The 16,034-nt window shown below is 52.4% G+C and overlaps 5 protein-coding genes across 5 annotated transcripts; 2 read left to right on the top strand and 3 right to left on the bottom strand.

Moving 5' to 3' along the window:
• Positions 1-2,699: 2,699 nt before the first annotated feature.
• PpBr36_04682 (uncharacterized protein) lies at positions 2,700-4,924 on the bottom strand (the record flags this gene model as incomplete). The annotated part of the gene is made up of 4 exons (XM_029891841.1): positions 2,700-3,191; positions 3,250-3,589; positions 3,670-4,498; positions 4,618-4,924. 4 exons carry the CDS (start codon positions 4,922-4,924, stop codon positions 2,700-2,702), a joined length of 1,968 nt encoding a protein of 655 aa, XP_029750186.1.
• A 969-nt stretch (positions 4,925-5,893) lies between these two features.
• On the bottom strand, positions 5,894-7,197 carry PpBr36_04681 (uncharacterized protein; the record flags this gene model as incomplete). Its single annotated transcript, XM_029891840.1, has 4 exons — positions 5,894-5,967; positions 6,064-6,095; positions 6,173-6,592; positions 6,671-7,197. The coding sequence occupies 4 exons, from the start codon at positions 7,195-7,197 to the stop codon at positions 5,894-5,896; spliced, it is 1,053 nt and encodes a 350-aa protein (XP_029750185.1).
• A 1,431-nt stretch (positions 7,198-8,628) lies between these two features.
• Positions 8,629-9,961, top strand: PpBr36_04680 (uncharacterized protein; the record flags this gene model as incomplete). The annotated part of the gene is made up of 2 exons (XM_029891839.1): positions 8,629-8,702; positions 8,812-9,961. The coding sequence occupies 2 exons, from the start codon at positions 8,629-8,631 to the stop codon at positions 9,959-9,961; spliced, it is 1,224 nt and encodes a 407-aa protein (XP_029750184.1).
• Positions 9,962-10,467: 506 nt separating this feature from the next.
• PpBr36_04679 (uncharacterized protein) lies at positions 10,468-11,688 on the top strand (the record flags this gene model as incomplete). Its single annotated transcript, XM_029891838.1, has 1 exon — positions 10,468-11,688. One exon carries the CDS (start codon positions 10,468-10,470, stop codon positions 11,686-11,688), a length of 1,221 nt encoding a protein of 406 aa, XP_029749810.1.
• A 394-nt stretch (positions 11,689-12,082) lies between these two features.
• Positions 12,083-15,023, bottom strand: PpBr36_04678 (uncharacterized protein; the record flags this gene model as incomplete). Its single annotated transcript, XM_029891837.1, has 4 exons — positions 12,083-12,167; positions 12,242-14,689; positions 14,755-14,823; positions 14,959-15,023. Coding segments are annotated over 4 exons (2,667 nt in total), but the record flags the coding sequence as incomplete, so codon positions are not given.
• Between the last annotated feature and the right edge of the window lie 1,011 nt (positions 15,024-16,034).

The following is a 16,034-nucleotide window of genomic DNA, read 5'->3' as shown; positions in this document are numbered from 1 at the left end:
CAATGCCGAAAGCCACCCCCCCAAATGGAGTTAGACTAACTTTGGACAGACCTAATGCAGTGCGAGGATCGCATGCAGGCCAGGGGGGTAGTGCCTGACAGAAGCGTCAAAAATGCCCAAACAGGGGGTCTTATTCGCTGCAAAAGCCAATATGGTCAGGGATGGAGATCGTTGGAATTTTGGTTTTGGTGCAAGTGTCACAGTGTCACAGGAGTCACCGTCCAAGCAAGTGGAAGCTGGAGGGGTCACCTGAAAAAAAAGGAAATTGCCCCAGTTCTTCGTTTCATTGATCGAATGGCTGGTTGACGCTGGTCTTGTGATAAAAGGTGCCTTGGATATGTCTTCTTTGACGCGACACCACGGCAACCTCTATCTTCATGTTGTTTTGTTGACAATACCAAACAATACGCGGCAACTCTCTTTTGACATGGTAAGGAAGGAGCAAGGGACCAACAAAAACAGTGGAGGGCAGGAAATAGGATGGAGCCGAACCATCCCACGTATGCTCCGACGCCCAAGCGGCAGCTAGCGAAATCACACTGGGTATGGATTATTACCCTCCACTGAAAGGAATATGATAGCCTTTCAGGTTGCTTGTTTCCTCGGCCTTTTCTCCCTTCACTCGGCAACCTGCATGCCAGCATCCATGCTTTGTTTACTGCCAAGAGGCATGATTTCCTCCATTCAAGCAAGTGAAGATTTTATACAAAAAGTAATTCAGTTCCACAATACTCATTCATGGTCGTCCCCATACCATGCAATTTGGGTTCCACCATCCTCCTTACGCGTCGTAAATCTTAGCAGTACCTGCATAGGATCTGCCAAGAGGCCCGCCCACTCCGGGCGGGCGCCTCTAATTTAAGAACCGCTGCCCTCGCCACCTTACCCATACCTGCCTTGCCTACCTACGGCGTAGCCACCCTTGCCTACCTTGCCTAGAACTAAACTAGTCTACTGTAGTCTAGACCTAGACTACTAGCATGAACACCAGCCATTTCTGTGTCTTGTGAGTCAAGCCATTCCAACCCTGATCATAGATACGGTATGTGTCCAAAGGTAGGCCAGTAATTTCATCAGAAGCATGCCTAGCGAACGTCGGAACAAATTCCCAACGAGACAAAACTTCAGGCCGGGCGGCTCAAACCGTTCATCTCAACGTCGGACGTAGTCTTTTTTTTTTTTTTTTTTTTTTTTTGTCCTTCAAATCCGGACGAGAGTCCGTGACTAAGCATACACAGTAATCTCAAGGGTGGACTTCCAGGCCTGATAATGTTGGATCAAAAGGACGAGTTCCGACGGGGAAGATACCGCAGTAAACAAACAACGTTGACGGCCGGTTTTGCATCAAATGCAAGGCCTACAAACCTTCCATAGATTCAATACCGGGCCTTAAACTCCCCATGCGGTTCAGCGGATCGAAGTCAAGGGGAATAGGCCAATGGACCCATTAGACGAAGGCGCCAGCATCTCGGTGTAAAACCTGCCTGATGACGTCGAGGGAAAATTCGTTACTGCATCTACCTGTGTACCTTGACTGCCAGGTACCTCGGTACCTTGGGTGCAGTTAAACACAGGCCTAGGGCGGGCAGGTGTCACCATCCCCACCATTAGGCCTTTGGCCTACAAAGCAACCTACTGTACCTTGCCGGCAGACACAGTAAGCAAGCACCGGGGCGAGAAGCAACCGTAGCCGACTGTCACCCTCGACGACCAAGAGCCGCGCACCAATCGGATGAGAGATGACTTCCTTAGTCTGCACCAACCTAATCGCTCTGCCGCAACGGCTCGATTTTGGAAGTGTCAGGGAAAAAAAAAAAAGAAGAAAAGAAAAGAAAGAAAGAAAAAAGTAAAGGGAAAAAAAGGCCGGGATCAGCCCGAGGATGGGACGCGCCCCTTCTGTTGAATACTCTATCATGCGGTTCCTGTAAGTTGGTCGCGTGAAACTATTTTTTTTTTTTTTTTTTTTTTTTTTTTTTTTTGGTAAGTTCTTTGTGATAAGTGAGCCAATCTCCACATATATGGATGGCCATTCAAGCCATGAAAACATTGGATCTCAAGGCAGGCAAAGATAAACTTCTAAGAATGAATTGCGATGGCCGAACGAACACTGGTAGGCCCATACTGAGCAAGATAGTACAACAGCTTGCCGCCAGCAATGATATTTTCTTTTCCCCATGCTTTCAGATATTTGCCTCCTTGATACCAGGGTAGGCAAGATTGGCAAGATCACTAAAAACAACAGTGGCCGGGTTGTAGACTGAGCATCAAAGCCATATTGATGGAACCTTACCCAGCTACTATGCTCAAAATCTGGTCTGCACGCCACCCCCTTACATTCATTAGCTTACTACTACTACTACTACTACTACTACTACTACTACTACTACTAGTAGTACTACAGTAAAGTTGGCGACAAACTCGCTACAAAACAAGAAGAGTTGAAGACATTAAGCAACCCGTATCAATGCCGCCTTGCCTCTGCGCCCAACGAAGCCACCCGCCCTCAGAATCACGCTTCGCTATTCCAGAATGCCGTATGCGCCACATGATCCAAGACGAAGCAAATCACCATGCGCAGAACATTCCAGCAACCGCTTAGGCTCCCCTAAATCTGATGAAAGCATCTTTCAAATATGTTTTGCGGGCAAGGGCCAGGGAACAAGCGAAGGCAGAACTGACATAATAAGGCGAGAGAGACCTCAACTACCACTCGAAACGTATTGCCTCGCCAAAAAGCTCGTCTGGATCAGTGGTAGAGTACTGGCTGCCTGCTTGAACAGAGCCAGACCCGTAGGTTTCCGCAGGATCGATGCCATAGGTTTGGCCATCCCAGTAGCTAATCCCATAAGCAAACGGGCTGTCAAATTGAAGATGTGCAAGGACGTGACCGTATAGCCCTTGCAGGCTCGGACTGCCACCCAGTTCAAAATGTTCAGCCTGCTCGCTTTCTTCACCGTAAAGTCCATATCCCTAATTGGACTGAAGTGGTGCCATCTGCTGACCGGGCATGCCCATATGGGACATTTGAGGCGTGCCACGAGAGCCTGGCTGAGGAGCCATCCCCGGGCCCGCTTGGTTTGGATTTCTGTGAGCCTGATGGTTCTGGTACATGTGCATTTGGGCAGCCTGGCCTTGACCCATAGCTTGTAGGTTATGCTGATTTTGCATGTGCATCTGAGGCTGGCCATGTCCTGGGGCCATACCTTGCATATGCATTTGCATCTGCATCGGTACCTGCCCTTGGCCTACCTGTCCTTGCATCTGCGCCGGCGGCGGTTGACCCTGGGGTGTCTGCCCCTGCATCGTTTCCTGCATCTTCTGTCCGTATATTGGCTCTTTTGAGTAGTCCACACCAGGATAAAGCGTTTGCAGGCGTTCGTACAGTGCCCTAACCAGGTTGACCCTCTCTTCACGATCAACGTGAGGATCTGCAGCCTCCTCTGAGCCATCGGATTTCGGCGGTATATTCCTGAGCTTAATCGTCAGGTTTGCTGGCGGTGGTGTTAAATAAGCTGGACATGGCAACACCGTCTTGCGGTCCGTCAGAGTCATCAAGTATGCTATGTTTGATTGCAACCGCCTCATAACACTGTAATGAGAATTTCTTAGTCGAACATTGCAAGCATGTGTGGAACTACGTTGGAAAGTGAGAATTCCACGATGACTTACTGTAAGAGATCGTTATTTATCGGCTGCTCCACCGCTGTAGGCTCTCTGGGAATAGGATTGCCCGCTTGGTCTTTCGTGTCGTTTTCGGCTTTGTGCGCAAAGTGAGTATTTTGGAGTACCAATGCTTCGTACATGAGCTCGTTGTTGATCTCGAGAATAGTGGCGATACGCTCTTGCTCTCGTGCATGCGCTCCTGGACTGAGTGGTGTTTGCGCAATGGGTGCATCGAGCGGATTGCCGCTAGGTCCCATCTGTGGGAAAGTCGGCGTCTGGGGCGTGGTCACAGTCGCACTGCTTGGTTGCTGCTGAGAATGTTGTTGTGGTGGCTGTGGTTGTTGTTGCTGATGTGGCTGTGGTTGTTGTTGTTGCTGGTGATGCTGTTGCTGTTGCTGTTGTTGTTGATGCTGCTGGGGTTGTTGCTGCTGTTGCTGTTGCGGTTGCTGCTGAGGTTGTTGCTGCGGCTGCGGCTGCGCTTGCGCTTGCGCTTGCTTTGCAGCCTGGTGAGGCTGCTGTGGAGGAGGAAACTGTCCTGGATGAGACGAGATCGTGTTGGGACTGGCTTGCGCCTGCGCCTGAGCGGCCATTGGATTGAACGCCCTTTGCTGGTGACCTTGCCCCATGGACGGGTGGTGCTGTTGTGACTGGTGCATTCGTTGCTGTTGCTGCATCATGTGCTGCTGCTGTTGCTGCTGCTGTATTGCCTGCGCATTCATCGGGTAGCCTGGCATCGGGCCGGCCATGGGATTGAAGTTGCCCGGCATCTGAGGTTGGGCGGGTGAGGGCACGCCGACGCCGTATTGAGACGTTGTGTAGGGCGTCTGGTACGACACTGCAAATGGGGAAAACGCGTCAGCGGCCGTCCGTCGCACCTCCTGCACACCGGAGGCCTGGGGCACGCGAAGAAGGGCGCGTCCGGCCGGGATGGGAGGAAGAAGAAGAAGAGCTTACTCTGGCCATTCGGTGGCATGTGAGACGGCATCATGCCGGGAGGATTCTGCTGCATCATGCCGGCGGCTCCGGGCCCAGGTGTCGGCATCATGCCAGGACCTGGTGGGAAATGGCCGTGGGAGGAAGCCATTGCGTATTGCTGCTGCTGCTGCTGTTGCTGCGGAGCGTACATCATAGACTGCGGCGGCTGGCCTAAGTCTTGTCCGGTCTGGATGTGAAGGTTCTGCGGTGGTGGGGCGGCACCATTGAAGGTTGGACCGGCGGCGTTGTTGGGGAAGCCATAGGGCGGCGGCTGCTGATACGACATGGCTTAAGTGGCAGCGGGCTGGGCAGCAGCGGCGGCAAGCCAGCGACCGGCGACACGACCTCAGATGTAACAAGCAAAGGCAAGACAGGGGGGTGGATCAAGAGGCTCCGGGAATCACCAGCAGCGGATGTCGGTTGCTTGCCGGGAGGGGTGTGATGAGTTGAACCAGAGGGGACTCAATGGACGACTTGGATTGATCGATGGTCTGCGCTGCCTGCGAACGTTTGTGTGGTGGCCCAAACAACAGCGCGAAGCAAGGAACCTAACTTTCTCTGTGCCTGTTCTGCGCAGGTCGTGCGCGTAAGTGGGTCGTATCAGGGGGTCTCCCTGTTGAGCCAGCCAATTATGATACGACAAGACTCGAGTACCTTGATGCAGACACACCCCTGGCAAGGTACCTTGCCTTGCTTGCTTGCCAAATGCATTAATGTGTAAATTTTGACTCGGAATAAATTCCTAGCTTCGTGTAGCTCAGGACGAGAAGGTTTCCCAGGATAAAAAAAAAAGAATAATTATACGCCGCGCATCTGTGCAGAAGTCCTGGTATCCTTACCTCGGTGGGAGAAGTCAAAAATCGTTCAGTTCTCTCAGAACAGTTGAGGCTATTTCTTGTCTTTGGGCCAGTCAAGTCAGAAGCGTGAGGCCGACAAGCTTTTTACTCCCTAGACCGTGGAATACCGAGATGCCTTTTGTGTCGGTACCTGAACTTAACTTAGTTTGGTTTTGTCATTTTCACTATATATTTGCATATCGGTGTGCTTGCTGGCTTGATGGCTTGGTGGACCATGAGTCCGGTATCTCACAACGCACTCTTGGAGCTAGGAAGCCTGTGTTCCAAACAATCGATATAACCATAGGTTGACGGTCGGCCACTTTATGCCAAGGGGTTCATTTCTTACTACATTACCGACCAGATGTGTCCCTGCTACATGTCGTTATTGTGTACTAGCGTGCTTGGTTCCCGTTCTACTAAGACACCCAGGTCTTTCCATATGCCGATTTGTCCTCCAGCACTCGGAGGAACTCGTCCGCAATATGCGATGCTGAAGACAAAAATCAAGATACCACATCAGCAATCTCTCACGCACGCAAGACAGGATAGAGCTCCGCAGGAGAGTACGGGATCTACAAATACTCACAAGTCCGCTCAGATGGGTGCAGCTCATCATACCTAAACAAAACCAGACATTAGACCATGGCCGACACATCCATAAGAACAACTTCAAAGCCAGTCGATATCACACTTACCACATAAAACTTGAACTGGAGTCAGCATCATCAGTGCAGGCAGAGCTGTTCTGCGGGCGGCAGTAGTGGTAGAAGCCCGTGGAATCTGCCGGCGCGTCGAGGTAAGCCTCTGGGGTGTTCAGAATGTCGGTCATAAGGCTGTGAACGTCAAAGATGGAGAACAGAGCCTTGGGCCACCGGCTCCGGACCAGCAAATTGAACGGCACACCGTAGTCAAAGACCGTGTTGACCGTGCTTGTGTACTGCATCATCTTTTGGCTGTATTCGGTTTCGTTGTAGCTTGTCTTGTTCAGCCAGAACACAGAGTCCCCGGAGCCACCGCTCCCACTAGGAGCGTACAGAGGAGACATCTGTAGGGGGGCCTCGTTCAGCAGCACAAAACGGCGACCGCCAGCAGCGTATATGCCGTCAAAAACCTTCCTGGTGCACCATCCGATGGAAGTCAGAGATAGACATTCTCAATTATGAAATTTGGAGTGTCAGATTACGGGAACCTACCAGACGCAGTCGACAAATGTGCTGAGGTTCGTCCCGGCGACCTGTGAATCGGTCAGGAACGCGTTCTGGCCAATATCATTGGTTCCTATCCACAAAGCATAAACAGTGTTCTCCGCTGTGCGGTCTCCTGCATAAAGCACATCGCCAGAAACTGTGGCGTCTGCCACAAACGACGGCAACTCATCTTCCAGCACCGCGGGGAAGGTTCTATTGAGGCCAGTGAAATAACGAGGAGTGATCTTGTTTGAGCAGACGGCACCGCTGACCGCGTAGTCAAAGTATCTAGAGCCCACGGCCCGCGAAGCAAACTGGCCCCATGCGAGGCCACCGCTGGCCGTCTTATTGACCTCAGGGTGGAGAATTCCCGGCGGGGGAGGGTTGGCTTCGTTAAGAAGATAGTATTGGAGACGCCCGTTGTCTGTGAAGCTATCGCCAAATGTGATCAAGTTATCAAACGGCTTATCACTTGGTTGGCAAGGCGAAGCGGCCGAGATGGCGCCCAAGCACAGAAAAATAAAGGGAAGCATAGTTCAAAAAGCGGGCCGAATAGAGAAAGACACTATCTGAACACAGGGGGAGACACCAAATAGCATCTATCAGTTGACGTAGCCGGGCAAGCAGGTACTGTGTGAAGGAAGCCCATGATGACGCCGCTACTGAGGGGAGTAGCAGCCGATATATATCGAGATGGAGCCATCAGGTCGCTGCTGACTGGCAACATACGCGTATTTGCAATTCTCTCGGGCCTAGAAACATGATATAATATGTGACAATGAGGGGAAATGACAAGCCCTGCCGTGCAATCCGTCATTGTGCATGCAGGCTAACCTGGCCGGACCGGACCGGGTTAAGTCTGACGCATTCAATGTTGCCCTCATTGTTACCTTCCAATGGTTATTATCGACATGCAGGCGTCCCGATGGACTGTACTTGGCTGGGGAAACGAAGCAGTTGGACGCGGTATCCACTCTCGGATTTGGTTTCTCCTCCGAAGTGACATTGTGGACTTTTCGAGCCGGAGACATGATTCCTTTGCAGTTCAGAACTTGGTGCAACCTCAACTGGCGTCAAACACCGGTTCAAGTATAGCGTGGGGTTGGGAAGAGCAATCAGTCTGGGCTCTCATAAGTATACTACAATGGTGTAGCACGTATGCTAGCAGAGAGACGTTGATTTGACTGGGTGGATGCCTGATAAAAAGTCAATGGGCGTCATACAATGAATGCGGGCCCGTGTCAATTGAAGTACACACTGTCCAAACCAGGAGCGCATTACGACCATCTACCGGTAGCTATCAAGCCAACTTATCGTGAATTACTAAACTACTGCTAGTTAATGAAATCTCTTGCCACGAAAAGTAGCTGCTAGTTTTGGGTTATATCCAATCTGAACAATCGGATTTCCCCTGATATGGTCCAGTAAGACGTCAGATATTTCTGGTGTTTCCAGATCACGTTTTACTGGATCTTGAATGACACTTAGATTAAGAATGTTAATTATGCAAACAAATAATTTCTTACAGTAAAAAACAAGAAGAGCGTCGCAAATCCTAGACCAGCAATCAATCCTCCCCGTAGAACTCTTGTATACGTACAGTACCCAGTGTTCAATATCAAATTTTGCTGCATCTTTCATAGATTGCTCTTCTACTCGTTGATTCATTCTGACTTTGAGTGAAGTACCCAACCAGCAGCAAGTCCAGCCGAAATCGGCAACCCAATAATAACACTGGGTCTGCAATTCATCCAAAAGGCCCTCCCTACCCGACAGCAGAATCATTGATATGCGCTTTGTAGTAAAGCGTATTCTCAGCACTGAGTCACACACGCTAGACAGAAGTAGCACTTGAACAATTAATAAATTACGTCTTTTTGTACTCAACCACGTCAAAACCTCATGTTTGATTTTTCTTTTGGCACTTTGTTGATTTCGTCATAATTCATTTCTGGTCTACCACAATGTCCCCTTTCAATTTACAAAAATGCGCCCGCCCCAATATATTGGCCCTGCAACCGTATCGGTGCGCCAGAGAGTAAGTGCTTACTTACACAACGGGTTCCAGATCATCGTCAAAAGTGATTCACTTCTCTGACTGTATCACTTATCGTTTATTTTTTTTTCACTTCTTTGTTCCTCCACAGTGACTACAAAGATGACGGAACCAAGGTCCTGCTCGACGCGAATGAAAATGCTTTTGGCCCATCCATCGCACCGGACGATGCGCAGGCTATCCTGGGGCAAGGCACCACCACGGGTGGTCCGGACCTGGACCTCCTGGGCCTGCACAGGTATCCCGACCCTCACCAAACCGACCTAAAGCAACTGCTGTGCAACCTGCGCAACACAAAGGTGCACACTTCGGGGACGCTGCTGCCCGAGAATCTCTTCGTCGGCGTGGGCAGCGACGAGGCCATCGACGGCCTGCTGCGGTGCTTCTGCGTCCCAGCACGGGACCGCATCCTGGTCTGCCCGCCCACATACGGCATGTACTCAGTCTCGGCGCAGGTCAACGACGTCGGCCTCGTCAAGGTGCCGCTGCTCCCCGCACCGGACTTTGCGCTCGACACCGACGCCGTCCTCGCGGCGCTGTCGGCCCCGGACGCCGACACCATCAAGCTGGTCTATCTCTGCTCGCCCGGTAACCCCACCGCGTCGCTTCTGGCCAAGGAGGACGTCAAGCGCGTGATGGAGCACCCGACGTGGAACGGCGTCGTTGTGCTGGACGAGGCTTACGTCGACTTTGCGCCCGACGGCACCTCCCTCGCTGAGTGGGTACTTGAGTGGCCCAACCTGGTTGTCATGCAGACCTTCTCCAAGGCCTTTGGCCTGGCCGGCATCCGCCTCGGCGCCGCCTTTGCCTCGGCCGAGATCGCCAGCCTGCTCAACTCTCTCAAGGCGCCCTACAACATCTCCAGCCCGACCAGCGCACTGGCTTCGTATGCAGCATCGCCCAAAGGTCTGGCCGCGATGCGGGCGAGCCGGGAAAAGATCATACAGCAGCGGGATCGACTCATTGCCGAGCTGGCCAAAACTGAAGGTATTGGCAGGTTGATGGGAGGTACGGCTAGCAATTTCTTGCTCTACGAGATACTCAATGCTCAAGGGCAGCCGGACAACGCTACTGCTCTTGCTGTCTACGAGAAATTGGCCGAGTCGAGAGGTGTGGTGGTGCGCTTCCGGGGTAAGGAGCACGGATGTCTTGGTTGCCTGAGAATAACGGTTGGCACTGAGGATGAGGTCACAAGGTTTCTCGCTTCACTCAAGGACATTCTGGCTCAGGTCCGGGGTTGAGGTACATGTGGGGTATTTTCAGGCAACGGAAAAGGGAGCAATTCCGACGATGTAGACAGACGAGCGTAAAAGCCAATAGACATCATAATCCTCTTCGTTCTATCTTACGCAATCAAAGGTTCCAGAGCAGTTTTTTCCCTCCTTTTTTTTTTTTTTTTTTTTCATGTTTGCACAGCCAGAAATGATGTTGAAAATTAGGCGCAAGTTACGTACCTCCTGTACCTAGGCACTCCCAATCTAGCGCGTTAGTAACACGCCCTGCTGGGGACGTCAAATGTCATCATCAATCACGCAACAACCAACGAACCCGACCCTTTCCAAACCGTTGCACTGAAATCTAATCTCACCTGAAATCACACTATTTCTTGGTCTCCGGCAAAGTCATGTCCAAGTAAAAAATTAGTTTCAGGAACAATTTACCTGTCGCTTATTGTTTTCTGTAATCCGGCCTTCCAGCAAATCCTACCTACTCTAGACCCTCCATCAAAAACCGGCACCTTGCGATCATGCTCTCCAAGGTCGCGAGGTGCCGCTCGGCAACGCGGCAAAGCCACAGAATCATGCGATACTTCTCCTCGTCACCGCCGCGGCAGATCGACTACACGCATGCCGTGGTCGGCGGCGGCGTGGTCGGTCTCGCCGTGTGCCGGGCCCTCTCGGCTCGCCCCGGCACCAGCACGCTGTTGCTGGAGCGCCACTCGGCCGTCGGCACCGAGACCTCGTCTCGCAACAGCGAGGTGATCCACGCGGGCATCTACTACGGCGAGGGTACGCTCAAGACGGAGCTCTGCGTCCGGGGCCGCGGCCTGATGTATGACTTTTGCCGCGCCCGCTCCGTGCCCCACCGGCGGACCGGCAAGTGGATCGTTGCCCAGGACGAGACGCAGCGCCAGGCCCTCGAGCGCATCTACGAGCACGCCGGCAGGCCTGGAATTGCCGTGCCGCTGCGCTGGGTCGGGCGCGACGAGGCGCAGAGGCGCGAGCCCGACGTCCGCGCCGAGGCGGGTGTGCTCGAGAGCCCCGAGACGGGCATCGTGGACAGCCACGCCCTGATGCTGGCGCTACAGGGCGAGTTTGAGGAGAACGGTGGGGATGTGGCGCTGCTCTCGCGCGTGGTCAGCGTCGAGCCCCTCGGCGGCGGTCGGGGTTGGTCGCTGGCCGTAAGGAGTGGCGAGGAAACGACCACCATCACCGCCGAGACGGTCGTCAACGCCGCCGGGCTGGGCGCCGTTGAACTGCACAACATGGTTGTGCCCCCAGAACGGCACCTGAGGATGTTCTACGCCAAGGGGAACTACTTTTCGTACGGGGCGTCGCGGCCCCGCGTGGGGACACTGGTCTATCCGGCTCCGCGACCTGGTGGTGCTGGGCTCGGCACCCATCTCACCCTGGACATGGCGGGCCGCATCAGGTTCGGTCCCGACGTGGAATGGGTCGATTCGCCTGACGATCTTGCTGTGAACTCTGCCAGACTCCCTGAGGCAATTGCCGAGATCAAGCAATACCTTCCTGGCGTCGATGAGCAGGCTCTGACCCCAGATTATGCTGGCATCAGGCCCAAGCTGGGAGAGCGAAGCGCTGTTCTTTCGGGGAGTGGCTTTCTCGATTTTGTTATTCGGAAGGAGGATGGATTCGAGGGCTGGATCAACCTTCTCGGTATCGAGAGCCCTGGACTAACAAGCAGCCTCGCGATTGCAGAAGAAGTTGAAAGATTGTTGTATACATGAATGAAAAAGCGTAACCAGCTTTAAAACGACAGCCCAGAGAACGGGGCTTTCGATAATAAGTCTACAATTATCTTTTTTTTTTTTTTTTTTTTTTTTCCAATTCAGAACATGCCTATCTCGTCATGCGGATTGCTTGGAATAATATTCAACTAACTTGCAATTTTAAAGATACATTTCATTACAAGATAACTACAGTACATGCAACAAGTAAGGAAAACAATATAACGCTACAATATGATGGCTGTACTTTTGGGTATAATATCACAGTCGTAAATACAAAGAAAACGTGAACTGCTGCAAACACCAAGATATTACTGAAAATCCGCATCGCTTCGTCAAAAACATATTCGTTTCCTCGTTTCTTGGTGCTGCGGAAAGCGCGGCGTGGGCTCTTTCAGCGCAGTTGAATGCTTGGATTAAACTTGCGCGACTGTATGTCTACGTGGAACTCATATATGCCGTCCACGGCACCGACGTACCTGTAAAAGTTTCGTGTTAGCATCCAGCCTAGAAGACGGGCCCTGCCGATCTTCCAACTGTTTTGTTCACTCACAAAGTTGATCCGTCGTTACTCCAGGTCAATCCGGCAGTTTCATCGCCCGCCGTCCTGGTTGTGGTTCTGTTCGTGTGCATCCCAACCTGCCTCAATAATGAAAACCAAGCCGTCTCGTGATCTCTCAGCGCGTGATCCCTCAGCGATGCAATGGTCGCCGCATTGCTCGAAGCCTGCCGAGGCTCGGCGGTCGTTTCGTTCATGTAAATGGGAAGTTCGCTTCCACCGAGTTGGTGATTGGAAACGGCAATGTTGGACATTGCCCCGTAAAGAGCTCCCAATTCACCCCAGCTGCTTATTCGCGTGTTGCCAGCCGCGTTGTCAGTACCCGTTGTACCCGTAGTCGTACGCGCAGCATTGTTTGATCGGCGCCCTGGAAGCTGAATGGTTATCGGGAGTCCCGCCATCCAGTCGGGATCTCGCGCCGAATCGGATTGTGTGGTCGAACCCCTGCTTTGCACCGTCCCGGGGTCTACTCTAGAGGCTGCGTTCGAGTCTGGAGCCATCCCAACACTGGCTCGATACCGCTCCGTCCAATAGCGCTCCGTAGTGGTGCTTGATGATGGCGTTTCCTCCTCACTGTCACGGAGAAACCGCTGGACAAGCTCCCTGTGTGCGTCAACGTTCTGCTCTCGCCTTTGGCCTGCAAAGTCATCATTCCCTCTCGCCTCTTGTTCCTGCCCTTGCGAGGCTTCCTCCTCGCTGCGTGCCGGCCGCCTTTCCGGTCCTCTCCGTTGTCGCGAAAGGCGCTCCTCGCGTGCATTCCTCTGCTGTACTTGCTGCAGATATACTCTAGTGACGGGGTTCAATATTTGCCCACCAAGGCGTGATGGTTCCTCGGTACGATTAGTCGCCTCACTGATTAAAAAGTCGGCCAACGCATCGCGACGTTCCGATTCCCAGCGTGCTCTCTCACTGTCGGTCAACTGAGCAGGCGCCGGAGGTAGTGCTGGCCTCGGCTCTATCCCACGCGCTGTTCGCGCCCTGGTCATGCGACGTTCCGCTTCCCGTTCTCTCTCGCTGTCGGTCAACTGGGCAGGCGGCGGTGGTACTGCCGACCTCGACTCCGCCCCAGCCGTTGCGCCAACCCTCGCTAAATATGGGGTTGTAGTTGTCGAACTGTATCGGTGTCTCATCAATTCTCGAGCCGCCGCCGCTCGCTGTTCTCGCCGTCTCCTATGCTCCTGCAGCGCCTCCAGAACCTGGGTTTCTTCTCCGGTCAGCGGGCTTTGGTAACTGTCCTCTTGACGAGTACGCTGGCCTCCAGAATCCGAAGTATCCGGCGTTCTTAGTAGATCCCCAGCCACTGTGCCAGATCGGGACGTATGTGGGTCCAATCTTCTTGGGTCAATAACGCTCTTGTCAGCTATATCCAAATGCTCCATGGCCTTGTCTTGTCCATCGAGATAGAGTATTTGACGTGTGGCGAATCCGGAGCGCAAGTCCGCAACCCCCGCTCGGCCACGGTCTTCCGACCACGCCAGAATGTCATGTGGGCCGGGGGAAAATGCCATCTCCCGCACTGCACCCAGGGCCGAAAGAGGGTCATGAGGAGAGGCATTCTCGGCTGCTGGCCTTGAAGAGGGGAAGTAGGCGCGAAGCGCGTCCTCCCCATGTTCTAATAGGGCAGATGTTTCAAATATAGAGATCATGCCATACTGTGTCCCTACTGCGAGATATGAGCCTGTGTTAGAGAAGCAAGCGGCAAAACTACCGCGATGATCTGATTTGTCATGCTTCTTCTGGCTTTTCAAATGGACCTTTTGCACTAGGTTCCAAGAGCATATGGACCGCTCCATTGATACATCATCCCCCGGGCTAGTTTCGGGCGTATCCATGCGCTCATGAACGTAGAGATACGGGTCGTCACCGACCGCAACGAGGAGCTGTCCATCGGGAGAGATGAGTGCTCGATTCACACAGTCTGGGTACTGTAGAGTGTCGATACTGTCCATGGTCTGGAGATCAACAATGGTAACGTGCTTATCGTTGTTTGCTAGCACAGCAACCGGCGACTTGTAAGCACGTTCGTGCGATTGTACGTAGTCTTGCGGGAACCATAGCGTTATACAATTGACGCGCTCCTTGCCGTAAACCTTATTCCGCGGCATGGGCGCAATGAGGTGGGAACGTGGGAATTGTATCATCGATGCATCGGACCTGCCGGTGGCAAAAGGTATAGGGGAAGAATTTCGATCAGGCAAGGAGCCTCTGCGATTAGTATTTTGATGTTCGACCTGTACGGCAACGAACTCACCCGTCTCCCCACCGCAGCAAACCCATCCATTTTGAGCCACGAGACAGCGGGGGGAGAAGGATAAAAGTTGTATGGTTTCGGTCTCGAGAGACTTGGTGTCTAGCCTTTGCAGGTGGAGGTTGCCATTACCAGTGGCGAAATAGATGATCCCATCGCGACCACTACCGATTAATGACCGAAGCTGCCAGTGTCTACCATTTCATATTATCAGTGAGCAGTGTGCCGGCGATGGAGGTTGTGAGGGGACGGAACGCACATCGGGACGACTGAAGTGCGGTAATGGCGTCGCTTTCGTTTCGAAATGAGGGTCTCCGTCGCACATAGGCTGTGGTACATAAGCGGGTGTGTTAGCATCAATGAACGCTAATAGAAAAGGTACAACATCAAGGTTACAAATATACGAAGCTTCAGGTCTTGTAACGGTTGCAAGCGACGTTTGGGAGAATAAAAAAAAACATACGGGGTGCTCTCCGTCACGGCCATGCTCATTGGCGCCGCCGACGATGGTTGGTTGCAAGACGGGTTCTGATTTCGATCGACGTAGTTCGATGTTTGATCAAGGCGCGGGAAACTCAAGTTCTTTCAGCTAAGGGAAAAAAAGATACCTGCGTAGTTGCGCAGAGTCACCCGGTTTGGCAGGTACAGCAGCCGATCGGTGTCTTATGTATGTCACTACAGTATTGAGGTTGTGGTGATGTCGATTCCAGCTGTTTGGTCGTTTGGCTGAACGTGGGGAACGCGGGATTCAGTCAGCGGTACAATACGACGTAATCACAGTACGGCAACCGGGAGAATCGACTTTATTGCATACGGTGGGCCGAAATTAACTTGACTTGAAATCCACAATGCTAGTGCCCACAGGCTAGGGAGGTAATTACTACTTTCGACGTAGGTAAAGAGCTAGGGTGGACACAGGCGACGGACGACAGGGAAAACGACGATAAAATACCCTTCGGAGCAGCAGTGTCTAGCAGTGCTTGGCTTTTGTGATCACAGACGCTGGTTGTAGAACAGACAATGCGTTGTGACAAAAATGCAGGGAACAACATAAAGCAACTAAGGCCAATGTTGGCTCTTATTCGTCCATAGGGCCATAGCACATGTTGCCAACGTGAGGCGAGGCAAAGCGTCTTGCCTGCCCTGGGCGTAAGGTTCAGGCTGAACGAAGGAAGGGTATGAGCACACTACCTAGACCACCTTACCTATGGGCAAACAACGGACGGGGTAACTTGAGGGGCAAGGAAGAGGTTGGTTGCTTATTTCGTTACGCAAGACTAAGAAAGCTGCAACTTTGCTCAACCCAAGCGGCGCCATGCATATTATGGAAGGAATTTCCGGAAACTTCAGTATGCCTACATAACAGTAGTATTTCTCCTTGAGACAACCGATATGAGAATCGCTACACCAGAGTTGGTTGATACACCCAAGTGGTGATAAATATGTAACATGGAGAACGTGTCAAGATTTAGCAGCAAGTTGTTGTTGATTGATAAGAGTTTCGCCTCAACGAAGTTGATGCAGTAAAATTCTTTTGAC

This window comes from Pyricularia pennisetigena, chromosome 6 (assembly GCF_004337985.1).
Source record: "Pyricularia pennisetigena strain Br36 chromosome 6, whole genome shotgun sequence".
NCBI lineage: Eukaryota > Fungi > Ascomycota > Sordariomycetes > Magnaporthales > Pyriculariaceae > Pyricularia > Pyricularia pennisetigena.
The sequence above is the reverse complement of the archived record's forward strand: the minus strand, read 5'-3'. Positions and strand labels throughout refer to the sequence as shown.